General features: G+C 33.0%; 1 protein-coding gene across 3 annotated transcripts in view; it reads left to right on the plus strand.

Annotated features, from left to right (window-relative positions):
- Positions 1 to 16,884, plus strand: part of LOC118263718 (uncharacterized) — a 110,299-nt gene extending 93,415 nt beyond the window's left edge. The window contains exons 3-8 of one of the 3 annotated variants that reach the window (XM_035575871.2): positions 3,011 to 3,243; positions 6,647 to 6,775; positions 9,412 to 9,505; positions 14,213 to 14,340; positions 14,803 to 14,971; positions 16,156 to 16,884. In XM_035575871.2, coding sequence (XP_035431764.1) covers positions 3,011 to 3,243; positions 6,647 to 6,775; positions 9,412 to 9,505; positions 14,213 to 14,340; positions 14,803 to 14,971; positions 16,156 to 16,283 — 881 coding nt within the window. In that variant the 3' untranslated portion in view covers positions 16,284 to 16,884. Of the gene's footprint in view, positions 1 to 3,010; positions 3,244 to 6,646; positions 6,776 to 9,411; positions 9,506 to 14,212; positions 14,341 to 14,802; positions 14,972 to 16,152 lie in introns of all 3 variants that reach the window. The other 2 variants (XM_035575870.2, XM_035575872.2) reach the window with 2 other exon arrangements.
- Positions 16,885 to 18,967: the final 2,083 nt, after the last annotated feature.

An 18,967-nucleotide genomic window follows, 5' to 3' on the forward strand; every position in this document is an offset into this window, starting at 1 on the left:
AGTATTATGAAGACTGGTCTTTTAATTAGTAAAGTGTGGAATTCAGATTATAATGTATCTTTAAAGCCAACTTCATTATATAGAAAAGCGGAGATCTTACATAAGATATCTTTTTCTGAGAACATTTCTGTCTTTATAACACCTTGTCATTTCCATCGATCACAACCCAACGATACTTAAACGCGAAAGTATTCATTGGCACACAAAAACTTTTGGCATTTCCCTAGTAGCTCCGTAAAAATATGTTAGGGCTTCCGCTATAAAATTACCAACGAACCCTTCTTGTTCGTTCGTGTTTTGTTCCGATCCCTTGTACGCGGCCATTTTGTGATATTCAATACCGTCAGCAATAACAATAGGAAGGCCTGCTAGTTTATTATCAAGTATGTTATTAGCATCGGGCCTGCGGAAAGTGGGAACAATTGGGGAACCTTCAACTGTTGTTAAATTTATTTGTGGCCGAATGTTTGCTTGCGGAAATTTTGACGCGTAATTTATAATTTGGATGTCATTACAGTATTAGTTCGGTTTCGTATTCGAATTTTGGTGTTTGAATTATTAATTTGGGTCTTATTGGTCCTGTTCAGTTTGTTAAGTTTGAGTAGGAGTGACCAAATAGAATTATGTGTCATAGTCTCATTCTAATGATCATGTTGAAGACATGACACTTGTTAAGCTACATTTACTTTAGGTGAACATATTCAGGTAAAACTTCGGGTCGTAGTCGATCTTTTCTATTTTCTTTTTATGGAACATAAAATTGTGCTTTTTAATAAATCGCTCGCGTTTACCTTTTATCATTTTACTGAAATGAACCTGAAAATTGAAAGAATTTCAAAAAATCACGTCTTTTAGTCTGGCAAAAATTTAATTTCTGCATCACTGAAGTGTTTTGTTCGAGACATTGTTTCGAAAAATCTTTTGTGTGCCTTAGTTTTATGTCTTATTAAATTAGTAAAGCCTTAGAAAAATGGTCTATTTTTTTCGAAGCCTTTTTGTGTAATGACATCTCATTGTATTGCTTTTAAGGACGCCATTTGCAATTCATACAGATAAATTAAATGAGTATTGAGTAATGTATAACTTTTTTGCGTTTCTGATGTTATTACTTAATCATATTTACCACGCTTATGAATATTCTTCTCGAATTTATTGATGTTAAATAGAGCGTTGAATCAAATCGTTATAGTACCACAAGAAACAACTAAATAATTACATTTAAACCAACACAAAAATATGTAACCTACCAATAAATCCAACCTAAAAAGACTAGCATCAACGACAATGTACCAAGACGTCTAAATCAAGACTTGAATACACATTTGCAGTCTTAACAGCACGACATAAAGACTACAATAAACAAAGCATAGAATTTACTCGTGCTTCGTCGCCTCTCAACAATGATGATGGAACGAAGAATGGAGACGAAGGAACTCCTTAGGGAACAGGTGCCACTCTAAATGACAGGATAATAACTGATAGAGGCGACAACGCTTTTCATTCAAATTCTGGCTCTGAAGGCTAGATAGATAATATTAAGATGCTAACGCTTTTTAATTTTATAACCCTTGAGATGGTGTAATTTAAGATTAGTTGCTAAAAAGATAAAAAATGGCGTTGTTTTTTTTGGTAATTATGTTGTAAATTATTTACAAATTTTGCAATATTAGGTATATATTTATTTTAAAACAGTTATTTAAAACGTCATAAAATCAGTACGGAATGGGTATGCAAGCATGAGCTTATAAGGTGATCGTCTGCTAAAATATATTCATTGAACAAAAGATTTGTAAAGTCATAGATGTACAAACAATGCAGTTAATAGTTTAATACTTTTACCTAACTGTCAAGATGAGCTATTACATTTGCTGAAACCGCTGCTGTTTCATTGATCAGAAACGTAAAACGAAAACTATCTTCAAGAAATTTATGTAGGTAGAAGCAGTATTCAAAAAAATAATGTCTCATGAGTAAGACACGTAAAACAGTACTCACACATTAAAATAACATTAGCGTGCTCATGTTTCTTACAGAGTCCCTGAAAGCATTTTGAAGCAAGGTTGGTAAATATAAGGAACGTGTGTGTGCCTTTTAAAATGTTAGCTTTCCTTTTTCGGTTACATGATATTCAGTGCGGTGTTCGTTATTCGAAAGCAGTTGTTGTTGATATTTATCTTCACGCTTTGCTTTCATAAAACGTGTATTAAATTACAATTGTTCGATGGCTAAGATTTGGCTAAGAGGGTTTTGTTTGGTTAGAAAGAATAGAATGGTGGTCCCATTTGCTCTTCAGTGACTATTATGTTTTGGAGATGTTGAAAAAGTTAGCACATATAAATAAATACAGAAACTTTCATATGATAATTGTAACTGTACCTCTGATCTATATATTTTACTCATGAATTCGAAAACATCTCTAAACCCAGTTGAAGAAACACCTACATACATTGGACATTCAATCAATTTTTCCTGGCACAAAAAGAAATAAACTTGAACAGCGCGCTACATTCCCAGTAAAACTGGCGCATGGCGTGAATGCCCAGCGTGACGTCACTCAAGTGATGTTCACACACGTGATCGGTTTTACGAAGTTTCCAACAGAACAGACACGGATAATAAAGTTGTCGGCGTTAATCTATTTCAGTCCTACCGCACTATATTTGCAAGGGTTAAAATAGGGGAAAAGTAACTTCGGATTTGAGTCAATTTACTAAAATTTATTCTAAAGGTGATACTGGTCTCGGTTCGTGACAAAATTTCCTTTTAGATTTTAATAGGATCAGGTGTAAATGGACCTTGGAGACTTTGTCGACAATTTATTCGATATAAGAAAAACAGTCGTAATAGGAATTACGTCTAGTCGTTTATTTTATTTAGTCTCTTAGAAATTTTCAGTAATTTTTACGAAACTATGAGAACCGTTTCTTTTATTAAGCGTTTTAATTAAAAATTTTCCATTAAGCTAGTTGGTTACAAATGATGAAACTAAAATCTATTTTCTCTTTCGCAGTATCATCAGCGCAGCGCGAACTCGGCAAGGGTTCGCCAACGAACGCCTCCGCCACGGCATCGCCGGCCGGTTCCGTGGACAACGCGATCCGGTCCGGAGCGGCCCTCGACGGCCCAAGGCCTACACCTCGGACTGGACCTTATTTCGACCTGATGGCGTCTAAGAACGTGACAGCGCTGCTCGGAAAAACAGCATATTTAAATTGCCGAGTCAAGAATTTAGGAAATAAAACGGTAAGTAAATTTTGCATGATAGTTTATGCCACTGTAACTTATACTAGTAAATTAAATCAAAACACATCAGTTTACACCACCACTAATATTAACCAAGGGAAAAATTAAAACAAGAAGCAGAATCAAACCGAAAACACAAGTGTCATACAATAAAACAACTTACTAGTTAGAAGACTTTTGAGTACCTAAGGAAACATTCTGGATAGTTACTATTCGAAGAAAAGTGCTGTGGTCATGTCCATCACAAGATTCCTTCCTAACTTTATATCACACATGAAATGCCACTAAAGATAAAAGGCTGGGATAACATCCCGTCATTTTGCACGTGCCTAGTTGGATTTATGTCAGTGGCAATGGATATGTTCTATCTTTCGGGGATATTTCGTTGGGTTATGAGCTCTTGTCCTACTGGTGACGATGAACGAGAAGCGAGTAGAGTTAGAGAATGGAAACGAGGTGTATTTGTTCCGTTAGTTTTTACCTATATCTGCGTCTATCTGTTAAAGGAGCATATCTAGGCAAAAGTATCGCAGAGTCAAGGGGATTTGCAAATACAAACAAATTGTATTCACGAGCTGCGCGCAATGCATTTTAACCAGGTGTCCTTTTCCATGGGAAAAGAAGCCTATTCTCAATAGTGGAATAGTTGTAGACTGATGTTGGTTGTCCGTTTTTTGAACATGGCAACGGCCAATAGCTGCTAGCTTCTGTATGGCCAATGTATGCGCCAACATGTTGTGTACAGCCAATGTTGGTACATTTGTGACGTGTATTGATATATTGGCAATTACTTTGATTGAAACGGTTTACACGTAGCTTGTACATAGGTAAGCTATAGTGATCCGTGTTAGTTGTGATGATTGACATAGGTATACATGTAACGTCTTAGTAAACACCCCAGATATGATTGTCTTGGCAGCTATAGAGGTAGTATTAAATTATTTATATGGTATCGTATTCACCATTGGGTTTGATTTTACTAAACGTGTAGTAATCAGATCAATGACCTTCTTCAAAAACCCTATCTTGAAGATTTTCCTTCAAAATACTGCTAACAAGTTCACACAGACATAAGTATAGACAACATAGAATAGATGTCTCAAAAACAGAAAGTCAAATTACTTCAAAACATTACTGCCGCGCCAACGCACTTACGTTAAGCACCCGTAACAATACAGACGTGTGGTGGCCTCGAGTACACACTACGTACTAACGAGTTACCCTTATTTCAACAGGCACCGTCCAATTTACATAGCGGGCTACCACAAACTCCCCGCTTAAAATGAAACGTAACAATAGCAGAATGAAACTTTAAAGCCTGTATTGTGCTGAACTTTATAAATAAAAGTCTCATTAGGCGAAGTCGCCACATCCCATATAAATAACAGGTCTACGTAACGAGATCTCTCTTTCTTTCACACGGCGTTTTTAAATGCGACGCTATCAACGGCTCTAAATTTATGTGCTAGCCCGTAATTGGTTTCAGGTAAACGGTTTCGTGTTTTTTAATAACTTTTCTGGAGACTTCGTTTGCTATATTTTTTTAATGTGGTCCGTTTATGAGTTTTTGTGTTAGTAACTGATATTTGTAATGATTTTTTGGTTTTGTGGGAATTTTTGGAGGCTTTAAGGTTACTTCGACAAAGTATCATGCGTCGTACCTTTTGGTTTGATCTTACCTTTTTTCTTTTTCTGGAAGGTATGGATCAAACCAAAACAAGACAGAAAGAAATTTTTTCTTTCTTGATCTTACCAAAATTTTACTTTTCTGGTGAAACAATGTGGATTATTGAGTGCTTATATTAATATACCTATTAGATTTAGCTGTTTTTATAATGTTTGCCTTGCATGGAAGATTAATAACGGCAGTATATAGAGTAATCAAAATTTTGATCTAATAATATGTTAATGTAAGTAGTCTGTCGTTTGGCAAGGTCTCTATTCTATGCAACAGTGATTGGTACTTTTGATTTGTCGATCAATGATAAAAATTAAACTAATCGTTTCACACTCATAAAAATATGAATTGAACATGAACAACAGTTATACTTGCCACTTTCATTAAAATGCTACAATAACAACGATAATTGCATACAATAAGCTTGTATCGATATAATTTCAGGCCATGGCCGCTCGATTAAATTACTACAAAGTAAAACTATGTCGCTTAACGTACTCGTATGTAGGTCGATTTCAAGTAAAATTTGCTTTTGTTGGTCAAGTAAACCCAGTCAAGGTCCGGTTCCTGGTTTGGAAAATGTATTATTCAGTATTTTCTTCTTATCGAATATTTTCAGATTTCAGGAATCTAAAATACTTGCTTGCAAACCAGTTCCTGCTTGAGCCTGGCTTGATACGCCGCCTATCTCGATGATACTGAAATATGATGATATAGTAGACTCACTAATAATAGTGCTACGTTTTTATTCGTCCAATTAGGAATTAGGTAGTGTCACACGATTGGATATTCAATATATTGACAGCAGTATAGTGATTGGCCAAAATATCCTCACGCTAGATAGTATCACTGCGTGAGTAAAAAACGTTAGCCCTTGGTAGTCCCCATTAGATTAAAATCATCTGATGACCAGATGGTCATTTACTAGAGAAATGTAAATAAATGAGCCCATATATTATAAGACAACGGTTACTTCTTCAGCTACTTAGTAAATTACACTAACAACAAACCCAGATTACATTAAAATTCTAAGTGCAGAATAAAAAATAATATGGTATCAGAAATCTTCAAACACAAGAAAGTGCACTAATGGATACTGTCTGTAGACCGAACTAAATAAAAAATAAAAACCGCGTTCATTAAGGCCTGTGTAATGATCGCTACAGTGAAATGAGAGCGAAGCTTTGTAAGCCAACTAATGCTAATGACAGCCAGGTATAGGTTACAATGTTATACCATTAAGGCTCCTATTTCCCTGCTCGGTTATAACCTATCGTTAATGCGATTCTATTTGATTTTTATTTTTTACGTCAAAGGAAAATGAGTTTTCGTTAACTACCTCATTTCCCTGTGTAATATTTAAAGCTGTCCGGTTGCCAAGAATATTTTGGAGATGATCCCGCAAGATTGCATTAATTTTTTCTTGGCTCTTGCTGGCATGCTTTTTAAAGAACGAATATTAATTCTCTTTTTTCAAGATGCTATTGAAACTTTAATTGGCTTCGTTAACTATAATTATAGAGTCCTAAGCCTGAATAGGTGGTTAGAAATGATGTCGACTAATGCAAATGTTATTACTTTAAGTCATCTACTACAATTGAAATTAAATGAACGAGTTCCTTTAACAATGGTCATTCAAGTAGTATACAGAAGAGAGACATACACCAACTATGTATAATAGATTTTCTACCATTCAATGTATCTAATAAAACCTTTTTGTTCCAGTTAAACATGCAAGTATCGTGGGTACGGCATAGAGACATCCATCTGCTGACAGTCGGCCGGTACACATACACGAGCGATCAAAGGTTTAGAGCTATTCACTTACCGCACTCCGAGGACTGGACTTTACAGGTAAATGTATTGAATACGTCGAATATCACTAGAGGTTCTATTCCAAAAATAGAAACCCAGTCAGAATTTGAAATTGATTTGTGTTTGGTAAACATCGTTTTTGTGTATCTATTCATCTATGTAATCAACAGATTAAATACAGAAATTATCTACTTATGGGTGATACTCATCACTTTTCATCAGGTGATCGAAGTATCAATTTACCCTTTATCCCATAAAAGTAATAATAGGCACAATGTAGCTTGCTCCGTTATACAGATCAGTTCATTTCAAGGTTATTAACTGTTATACAAAAGTTTTACACACACAAGAAGAAGTATTTATTCATCCATAACACGATTACAAGTTCATATTTCATTATAAACTAAGCAAGTTTTGGACAAACACTAAAGCTAAAGAGTGTTTTGGCAAGTCCAATGACATATTGGATCGAATTATAAGACGTAGCCCTCCGCTTAAGGGATAAACTTTGCTACATGTTCAAGAAACCACTTAAGATTGTAATCTATGTTTTGGCAACTTGCCTCAGAGATAAAAACCGGGCTTCTCCGATATCCTTTCTTCAACTATACAACAAGCAAGCGAGACATTTTAGGAGTTTTAATGGAGACAAATATTTGTTTACATACAATAACAATATCAGGGTCGAAATGTTTCGAGCGGTAGGTTAGATGCTTGTCTATGTTATTTATTACGAGATGACTATTTTTGTTGTAAAGGTGGAGAGAAGAATGGAGTGCCCATTCAATTAGTGGCAGATTATTCTTAAAAGTACCTAATGCTTTAGTCTTCCTTTCTTTCGATATTGACCCAGTAGAAATTATTTTCTTGTTTACACAACCAGGATATTGACACGTAAAAAAAGTAATTATGTAACACGAATATTTTATAGCATTGTGTAAACTCGCGCTGAAGAATCGTGTTACATTAACCGTGGATTACATTAGTTACACTCGTCTGGACCCGGCTTTATACCAAAGTAAAAAAAAATCAAGTATTTGTAGAATTTTTGCAGTTAACTAGTATGTTATTTTTAGATTCAACAAACACATCATATATTTTGTGTGTTACTATCTAAATAAATAAAGGTCATTTGGAAGCGTAAATAAAATGTTTCAGCAAAATAAACAACACACGTAAAATACGAATACCTACATACATATTTAAAAAAAATATCCACCCAAAAACATTAAAATGTGACCATCCGTAATGTATGTAAAACTTCACACGTCGTTAAATCACACATAAAAGTACTAAAATATATTTAGTTCAAGCAACATTTACTTTACCGTGTAATATAACAATATGGATGATGACGGGATATGAAAATAAAAAAATCTATTAAAGATTTGTTCGTTTTGTCATTAGACCTAGCTTTGCAAAAATAAACTTTAGTCCGTCAGTTAGGTTATGAAAAAAATATTAAATACGACTTTTTTATTTTGTCATACAAGAAAACAATACTTGGATAAAACGAATCAAAGTTTAGGAGTAGGAACAAAAACGTGATTTCTACGCATAAAACGTATCTAGAAGTGATGTCATGCGATATTTCAAATCGATAGAATAGAATCTTCGAGAGTATTTGTTTCCGAAAGAAAATTAAAAATACGTGTCTAATATTTTAAAACAATCTATAAGACGGACATTAAAATATAGATCGGTTATCTACCCTATTTAAAATTAAGCCCTTTGGATGTCAAATTATATGAATTACATAAAATCACTGAAATGTTTTCCTAAGAAGATAATGTTTCTAAAATATATCTGTACACATTTATCTTTAGAAAGTTCTAGAATATTGCTCGGAGTATTAAATTACCGTCTTACTTACAAAATACTTGACGGTTAGCGTTGAAATGTTCTGACGTTGTTTTGTTACGAAACTGAATATTGTACAAAATGTTTGTTGTGTAACATTAGCATAATGTTCGGACTATTTATCATAAGAAGGTAACTCAAACTTATTTTTCTTTATGCTGTTAATCTTGCTACTATACATAGAAGATGATTCTTGCAACATGATCTTTTACAGATCTCTAAAATTATTACAATGCTAATAATTCTGAAAATCCGTTTGATTTAGAAAACTAGTAATTTCCATCAGATTTTCTTCTGTGTAGTGGATGCGTTTACAAATATACAATTTCACATACACATGACATCCAGATGAGAAACAACAATTTATGGATCACATAAAGAGTTGCTCCGTGCGCGAATCTAATACGTTGCCTGGCAGCCGGTTGCCCAGTCACCGTGCTAACCGTGTAGTCAAACTTAACAAAATAGGAATAGTTATTAACAGTTACCAGCAGATTATAAATAAAGTATGTTTTTAATAAAAAAAATCAATAATATTAAATTGTAAATCGTTATCAGCATAAAATAGTTTCTTTGAAATCAATTCTACTTTGAAATCACAAATATTACATTAAATATTCAATTTACTAATAACTAAAACGTAGTTTAAAAAATCACTACTCAACAAAATCTGTTCGAAGGAAAATTTTACAAGCAGATTCTTGCGTTCACCAGACCAGAAAATTGTCTTACACATAGCATTATTATTTTCTATCTCGTTGGTTAAATTAAAGGATGAATTTGAGCTTAGATTTAATAGTTAATTTTTGTTCCAGATCAAGTATCCGCAACACAGGGATTCGGGAATTTATGAGTGTCAAATATCTACGACTCCGCACATGAGTCATTTTATACATCTCAACGTTGTTGGTAAGTTGATACTTATTATACTTTATTTTGTTTGTGACAATGGGGAGAGGGATCATCCCTTTTGAAAATCATCCGATGACTTCTCATATCTTGAGTGAGGCGAGTGGGAGTGTCATACACTTACTGACGAAAATCACCGCGTTCCTACTCTTGCTCGTCGAACCGGCACTCGGCATTATAATTCATCGATGACAATATTTTTGGACATTTTGTTGTCTGTCATTGCTTTTCCAAAATAACTTTGTCTTTTTCCACTTTTGTCACTTTCATTTTTAATTCAGTAACAGATACTTATTTTGGGCCAAGCCTTCCAAAGCATGTTAATAATTTGTCTTTCGATTTTCGAAAATACCTCGGTTTCTTAATTAGATGATCAACAAAATCTTGTGCAAGTTCCCCTATCTTTTGATTGGATAACATCGGTATTTGAGTATCAAGGCCAAAACCTCCAAATTACATGCTCCTCGAAATCGGTGAACTTCTATCATTGAACTTTTTCAATTAATACGAGTTCGTAAACCTCAAAATTAATTCCGAATTTCAAATCCGACTGTAAATAAAATAATATCGATGAATTCCGTTTTCCAATTTTCCAAATGGGAATTTAGTAGGTTTATATTGGACCCCGTATTGCCGAAGCTTCGTATTGGCTAATGTAAATTGTCATTCTTAAAGTTACAGCGTTCATAGCGGTTTATTTGTGAATAGGCGTTAGTTGTTTAGATGTTACTAACTTTTTAATATCTTTTTCGGTATTTTTAATAGGTTATAGAAGTTAGATAGGTAATAACTTTGAGTAAATATCTAGTCAAATGTGTGTGTAATTTTAATCAGCTAACTATAGCTAGCATACATAGCTAGGCGAATTGGTTGGTATTGATATCAGTCGATTTAAATAGAAACCAAGTGAAAGATATCTGTAGATTAAAAACATGTGAAAATGTCTCACGATTTAAACCTTTTTCCCGTACATAATTTTCTCTAAATCCAATTTCAATAAACAACTAGGAAATAGGAAACCCAACGAAAATAATATAATGTCAATTATAGGAATTAGTTATGAAAATTTGATACGTTCAACTAAATTGGTCTACATAGAACCCCTTGTAATTTGAACGTAATAGATTGTCATGACTTCTGTGTTGACTACCCGTATTTAATGATTGTAAACTATTGTTATATCAATAAACACAGTAGAAACGAGGTCGGAATTAATGCTGAACGACGTGATATTTATTGAAGAAACAACGTTATTTATCAGTATGGTAATTTCAATTTTGGTTGGCAAATAATTGGTTGTTATGGTTTATGTGTACAGTACAGATGTTTAATAAAGAAATATATTATTATTACTTGTACTGGGTATGTAATTAGTAACAGGAATAATATGTAATTAGTACTTACCTAAGGAGGATTTTTCAGTATGATTTTTGTTTGATAAATAAAACGAAAATTAGGTACTCTTTTTACATACATACATACATTACCTCACGCCTGTCTCCCGTGGGAGTAGGTATAGACAATGGAAAGCTAATTGCTACGAATCTTACAAACTTCGCCAATCTGTTTTTTGGCCTTTCTTAAATTTTCTGGTAAAATTGCAGTTGGAAACCTAGTAACCAATGCAGTTTTGCATGTTCAATGTATTGAACCAGAATCAAAAAAAACGCTAGTAAAAAAACTGACAGACACTAAAAATGCCGTCTTTTAAAATATTAAAAACTCGAGTACCTAATGCTACAACACTAACGATTATGACGGTAGAGAAGTGGTCCTTCGTAAAAGCAAACACATTCATTATTTAGTAACCACTTAGCTAAAGCGAATGAAAGATAAACTGTAATGAAGGCTGTTTGAAATGAGCTGGAAAAACACGAAATATACATGAGTACTTTATATAGGTCACGTTTTATACAAGGTGTAACAAAAAGGGGGTATACATATCAAGTGCACGGTTTCTAGACACCATAACAAACTATACGGGAAGGATTTTTTAAACTTATGTTTTCATGGAACGAAGTAATGAAAACATAAACCAGAAACCGAATATCTAAATTAGGTAGATACGGGTACTAGGCGATCAGATTTATAGAAGAAATGTTTCGTAATTAGCGAGTGACCCCTTAAGTGTTGTGATACGTTTGTATGATGATTTAAAATGAAGAACCTAGCGACACTAAGTATTTGGTACCAATTTTTTTTTAAACGTATTTTAAGCTGAAACTTTGTGTAGAGATTCTATTCAACCTGTATTTTTCAGTGTACACGCTGTATAAAACCTTCAAGTAAGTTTACTATAATAAGGTGTATTAGTAGTTTACAGGTGTAAGGTCTGGTATTAGATGGTTATTAGTGAAGGACCTTGCAAGGACTAATTAAGTAAATTAATGTTTATATTTTTCTGCACAATTATAATAAAATTAAGTCCCGTGTGTCGTGAGCGTTATTTTTATCGGGGGCAAGGAGAATTGTGTTTAGTTTACGGTTGTAACATTGAAATTCCATCGGATGTCATCAGATTTTTTACTGTTAGTTAAAATATTAACTTGAATTATTTGATAAAAAATACTGTATATTACGAACTGTACAAGACAGTTTATGTTTTATACATAAAACCGTTATAAATATTGTTATTATTTCATTTTAGATTGGCTCTAATCAGGTTTGAGTTTCTGTTTGATGCATATGTATGTTTGTTAGTGCGCGATTATCTCACGATCGACCGAACCGATTTTGACACCTGTTTTAGAAAAATGGTTATTACAGTTAGGAGCAGGTTTATTATATTAAGAAGAGGAGATTGAAGTTTTTTTTAAGTAGTTTACTCAAAATTATTTATTACTTTACTATTATTACAAGCTTGATGATTTGAAAGGTCAAATTGTGTGAAATAGTTCTCTTTTAATATGAATTTTTAAATTGAAGTCTATTGTAGAGTATATTATGTGAGTAGGCGTTTGTTGATGAACTTAGAACAAAATATTTAAGTTGCCATGTTTGACCAAGTTAATTAAGTGCGACGTATTATGGGCACGCACGCAACTTATGCGTGCTGTAAGAAAAACAAAACATACCGACGTCCTTTCCTTATTAAAGAAGTGTTTTTGTAGTGACTTTAGTTTTTACCCTCAGAACTATTTTAACAAGGTCTCGTTACTTGAGAAATTCCAGGAACACCTAACATACTGGATGATTTTAACAGAGATAATAAAAAGAAGGTTCTCAGTTTAACCTGTGTGTATGTATGTTTCTGCACGATAATCTCGCATTTGGTTGAACCAATTTTGATGTGGTTTCAGCATAGTATTTTTAAGACTTAAGAGAAGGTTTTATGGATATTATCTGCCTTAAAAAAATTAAGTGGTAAAGAAGTATGAGGGGGTTCTCTTTTTTTAAATATTTTTAGATCATTGACATGCTAAAATGCCATAAAACCTGGTCTAATTGCATGGGACTGACACTCGACAAAACGTTATAGTCAAGTCCATATATTGACTAATGAAGTCTAGGCACTGATCTAATCACCAATTAGAACAAAACATTAGTGAGTTACCAAATTTTTATTCTACAATGTGATAGGGGTGAGACTTCTAACCCGTTAAGGCTGAGTACTACATCTAATTTTATCGACAAAAGTCGGGGTCGACGGGGTCGAATCCCCTCCCCTAAAAATTATGGCTATTTTAATATTTTTTTTACTTTTTTTGATATCAAAGGTTGTATGCGTCGTATAAACAAAAAAAAAAACGACAAACGGTAGCTAATAACCTTGGCTAACTAATTCATTACTTTTTTCATGTTTGATAATGTTTTGGGGAGAAAAAAAAATCTGAATTATTTTTACCGAAAAAATCGCTATTTTTCAATATTTTCAATTGGGGGTTCAACACCTCATATTATTTTTTTTGTCGATAAAATTAGATGTAGTACTCAGCCTTAACGGGTTAGAAGTCCCACGCCTATCACATTGTATATTAGTACTGAAAATTACGCAGAATAAAATTATGACGATATGTTTTCATATAAATTTTCTTTATCGTAATTAATAGCGCTGTACTGTAAACAAACACACTAAGTGTTGTTCAGAGAAAAAATGTATAACGTTTAAGTACCTACTCTAAAAAAATATAAAGACAATATAAAAATATGAAATAACAAAATACGCGAAAGTAATGTTCATACATCGTCAATTTTAGATTCAGCATTCGTTTCTAGGAATCTGTGGGAAATTCTTTGAACAAGATAATTAACTGACGAACAATCTCTTTGTTACAGACTCAAATGTGGTTATGGACGTTTTATATAAAACAAAACACGCTTTGATTTCACAAATTTATTTTACCGTCACGATCTTTTATCCCGCAGGGGTAAGCAGAAGTGCACGTTACGGCATAATATAATGCCATTGTGGAATGTATACTCAGCATTTATGTTGTAAATTCCATGTAATAGACGATGAGCCTATTGCCATTTACTGGGCACAATTCCAAAATCCATGCTACTACTGAGAAAATCTCGAAAAAAGCCCAGTAATACTTTGCACGACTCGGGCGTCAAAATCCGAGACCCCTTGCTGTGCAGTTACTCTTGCGACAACTTGAGGAACGAGGCAAATTCTCTAAAAATGTTATACAAATATCCAAATATCAAATAAAATGTATGTTCCAACTTCATTGTACGTCGATTAAATTGTAATTCTTGTTACAGAACCAACAACGGAGATAATTGGCGGCCCTGACCTCTACATAGACAGGGGAAGCACTATCAACCTCACCTGTGTGGTTCTCTACTCACCCGAGCCACCAGCTTACATATTTTGGAACCACAACGATGCGGTAAGAACACAATGTACTATATACCTTTTAGAGTAAAATGAAATTAAACTCAAATATGATGTGATAGAGACCATTTTCATGAATTGTGTAGTAAAATAGAGCTTGGATATGGGTTTATTGTCAGTAATGAGAAAGTTACGTAGTTATGTAATTCGACCCACTAAAAGATTAACAATGCTTGCTTTTAAAATAATCCGCTATAAATTGAATTTAATTTTCATAATAACAATGATTCACGCTACGACCGTAAACCATTAAATTTACAAACCAACAGTTACGGCACAATCCTGAAATTTAACAGCCCAGATGTAATTCTATTTGTCAGACAACATAATCCGAATTACCATAATAATATATTCAATCCAACAGTTTTATAACATGAAAAACAGGAAAATGTATCCAATCTAGAAAATAGCATCAATCCTATTACCATAAAACATGGAGTGAATAAAATGTATACAGATAATAAGCTACGACTCCCCGAGAGGGGGTGTGTCGGTGGTGACTGAGAAGGGGGAGACGACGACCTCATTCCTGCTAATCCAGCAGGCAAGACCTTCAGACTCCGGGACGTATCAGTGTAACCCGAGCAACGCGCAGTCCAAGAGCATCGTGGTGCACGTTCTCAATGGTGAGTTAGACAACACATCAAGTGATTCACATAAGATCTTCTTTTTAGAACTTTCTAGTTTTGATTTTGTTTCTGTTTGTGTCAGATAATGAAATTCTCCTCTTAATGTTGTGAGAACACTTCATTAGTAAATAACATTCTTAGAAGTAATTAAAGCATCTTAAAAGCATTAACACAGAATATTTAACGTTTCCAGAAAAATATCAAAGACTAATTGAATTGACATAACATTTCATTAGCCGTCACGTTGCCTACGCGTTTCTTTATAAAACGTAAAGTAAATGTTTAATTCAGATCATAATTTATAAAATCCGAAATCTTGACGGCGATCTGTAAAGAGCATCCCAATCTTCTTGATAAACGACCTCCGTAAGATAAAGGAAAGAAAGTTCATTTTTGAACGTCTCTACGAATAAAAAATTAAGGCTAAAGACCATTATCATTAAAGCAATGAATCAACAGAATTTTATGTTTCCCTTTAATGTTAGGTTTGGCTAGAAACAATGGTTGGGATTACAATGAAACAAGGTGTTTTCATACGTAACATGTAATTTATCACTGGTATTAGTTGAAAAACTGTCGTAAAATAACTTCGATGTTAGTCACATTTAAGTAATTGGCTTTTCTTTTAACTGTGTCGAAGATTTACGATCATAGGTTGCTTTCAATTTGAAGACATGAATTTAATTTGAATTTTCAAAATCATTTTCGTCCACACTTTCGATATTCATTATTGAAATTAAATATTGATTTGAAAAATAACTGATATTAAAATTTATTATTGTCTTTCTTAGAACTTAATAGAATTTCTCTCGCCACCCATATTGATATCGCCATTATTGTGATGTCTGGTTTTTCATAATTCTATTCATAGTCTTACATTCCTTTCTAACCTTTGTTCCGGCTTTCAATCTACGATTTATTGATTTCAATACTAGTCTGTCCATAGAATGCAGACATTTTACAATTGTAGTTTGGTAAATCATAAATAGGTTTATTAATTTAAACAATTTTAATTTACATATTTATTAGAATTAGTTCTTGCAAAAATATTGTTTCGTAATATATATATCTTCTTGTGTCAGTTAGGGCTTTTTTTACCTCATTAAGTTCTGATTCTCTTCCGATATTCGTTTTGTTGCTACCAATATTGTTGAGAACAGTTTTAATTTTTGCCAAAGAAGCAAATTCGATTTTTCCTTTATCAGGTGAGTACCCTGCGGCGATGCAGCGAGGAGGGCAGGCTTTCGCACCTACATCACCGACACACTGCCTCGTGTTGGTTGCCTGCCTGTTCATCGCACTCTCTTGACACATACGGATCTTTAACTAAATGTAAATACAAGGATTTTATCAATATCAGCTGCTTATATTGACAATGTGGACCTCCAGAAGAATAATAACTTTGCCCGACATTTTCAATGCAACTGGCTGAGACAATTTGCTATTTTATAGTGTGGGTTGTGTTATGTACAATATAAAGTAAATTACTTTACATGAGCAAGTAGGATATGCTTGTTCCATATAGTGTTGTATATAGTGTAATATAAAGCGTGTTAATCGTATTAATTTATGTAATAATAATTAGATTTGATTTCCAACATATAAAGAACCCTTGTCACTCTATGATTATACTTCCAAGTAAAATGTTATAACAGAAATGTAATGAATATTTTGTATTACATTAATTGGCAAATAAAACGTATAATTGTTTATGATAGATGTGTATTAGCGAAAAATGATGATGAAAAATTTAATCAAATGAAAGAACAAAATGATAGTGGACACAGGAATGTATAAACAGCTGACAATACTACGTTTAAAACACAAAAAGAAAATGTAAATAGTTGAGGTTATACGAATCAGTCTATCTAGCCTCTAATAATATCTGTACTAAGTGATGTAAATTGTAAGTAAGTTTTTAGTAAATTTTGTGAATCTAAACGATGTTGTAAATAGTATTTTTAAGAGGACTTTTGCAAAGGGGTCTTGGTAAAGTATGAAAGAAAATATAATATTTAATTACTCGTTATAACTGGAACATTCTTAAAAATTGCAAATTTGATTATTTACTGATTTGGAACTATGCAAAAATATTTTTAATTAAATAAAAAATGCATATCGAAAAATAATTGAAATTTATTTTGATATACTTCTAGTAAGACCCATTTGAAAAAGTAGGATACTGTATAATAATAAAACTATAAAATAATAATAGAGTAGATAGATGTAAGCGTAAACTAGGAGAAGATATTTTACATAGTTAGAAAACAATTCTGATTTCAAATCGAAAATTGTTTGTGTACTTTAATATTCTTCCTGTGACCGATATATTTCTATATAAAAATTATAACGAAATAAAATACGTAAAAATACTTCAAGATGTGTAATACTTTCGTTGCCTATAAAGTGTACCTTAATTTCGAAAATTGTATAAAAAGAACCTAATCTTGTCCCCCGTCCCTTTATTTTTTAAGACTCGTTACTTATTACTTAAATATCGAAGTGCTTTCAAGACAGATACTGTCGTTAAAAAAAAACTAAAATTTTCATTTAATTTTTCACTACTTACATTGTACATAAAAAGCTGTCCAGCTTTAATCCCGCTGAATCTCGATGTAAAATAACGAAATAAAAAAATATTAAATTGAAAGTGTTTTTCTTGAATTAGGATATGACAGATCTTGATAATTATTATAACCAGTTATTATTATGTCAAAAGTTTATTATTGTATACAAGTAACAATAGTATTAAATAAAATTTGTTGTATGTATGACGATACCTGAAGGTGCGGTGCTCCGCATTATATAATTACATGTGTAATAAACATTATAAAGAAACAATAAAGTTTTAAAAAAATATTTGACTTTTCTTTACCACTTAATAATTACTACTTTTACCGTCACACTCAAAGACATTTAATGGTTATTTGCGCCAGTGCTTAGTAGTGGTTTTCGGAACAAAATCTTTACTTAGGAATAGTTTAAGCAATCATGAAATGTTTCTGAGTACGACAGTTACTACTATACTCTTACTGAACATTAAAAGAGATATTTTTGTCTTACAGTGATATAAATTGTCAATACACAAAATCTATGTTGTAAAATCGATATATGATAGGGTTTTATTGAGACTAAAGAGTTGCACGTAGACAGTACTATCTTCACTGAATCTTTACATGCATACATAACCTCACGCCTATCTCCCATGGGGGTGGAACAATGGAACGCCAATTGCTATGATTCTTACACACCTCTTTCAATTCTTTAACAGTCAAAATCTTTAAGGGCGATTGTCTTAGAATCTACCTATCTATAGAACATTAAGAACTATGATAATAAGTAGTGATTGGCTTATCTAAACATCACGTTTATACAAATTACATTTAGTGTCGTATTACCCAAAAAATATCCTACAACGGCTACAAAATACAGTGCCAAACTTCACACAAAGTATCATCACAAGAAGGAAGAAGCAAGTAAGTAATTAAAAAATAATCAATAAGTAATCTAACTTACACAACAGCACACCATGACCCTGGGAGGTGATTTTCAACTTTTCCTTTTAAACTTGGCCTAATCCTAAAACATACAAAGTAATTTTTGAAAGGAAAGCCTTGGAAACTGGCCATTATAGATTCATATTACTTCTGAGCAGTAAAACTTTTTTGTTTACATACAAAAATAAATCAAGGGTAAAAAATGTTTGGAGGCGGGGAAAACAAGGGACGAGCGAGCGATCTTATGAATATCTAATCGTTTCGAACAGAGATGAAAGATGTCTTCCCTAATTCGTAAAGACTTATTTACATGCTACATCGCCCGTATTTTGCCGAAGACCTCCGAGAATTGGATTTTTTCGTTTCATTTTGCAACAATGACTCATTTTCGCCGAGAATTTTTTAACAGTAGTTACCTACGGAGAGCTTTGTTCATTACGCCGGATTAGTCGCGTTTACTTTGAAAATTCTTTCGCAGTACATTTTCCTCTATGAA

Source organism: Spodoptera frugiperda, chromosome 27, assembly GCF_023101765.2.
Source record: "Spodoptera frugiperda isolate SF20-4 chromosome 27, AGI-APGP_CSIRO_Sfru_2.0, whole genome shotgun sequence".
NCBI lineage: Eukaryota > Metazoa > Arthropoda > Insecta > Lepidoptera > Noctuidae > Spodoptera > Spodoptera frugiperda.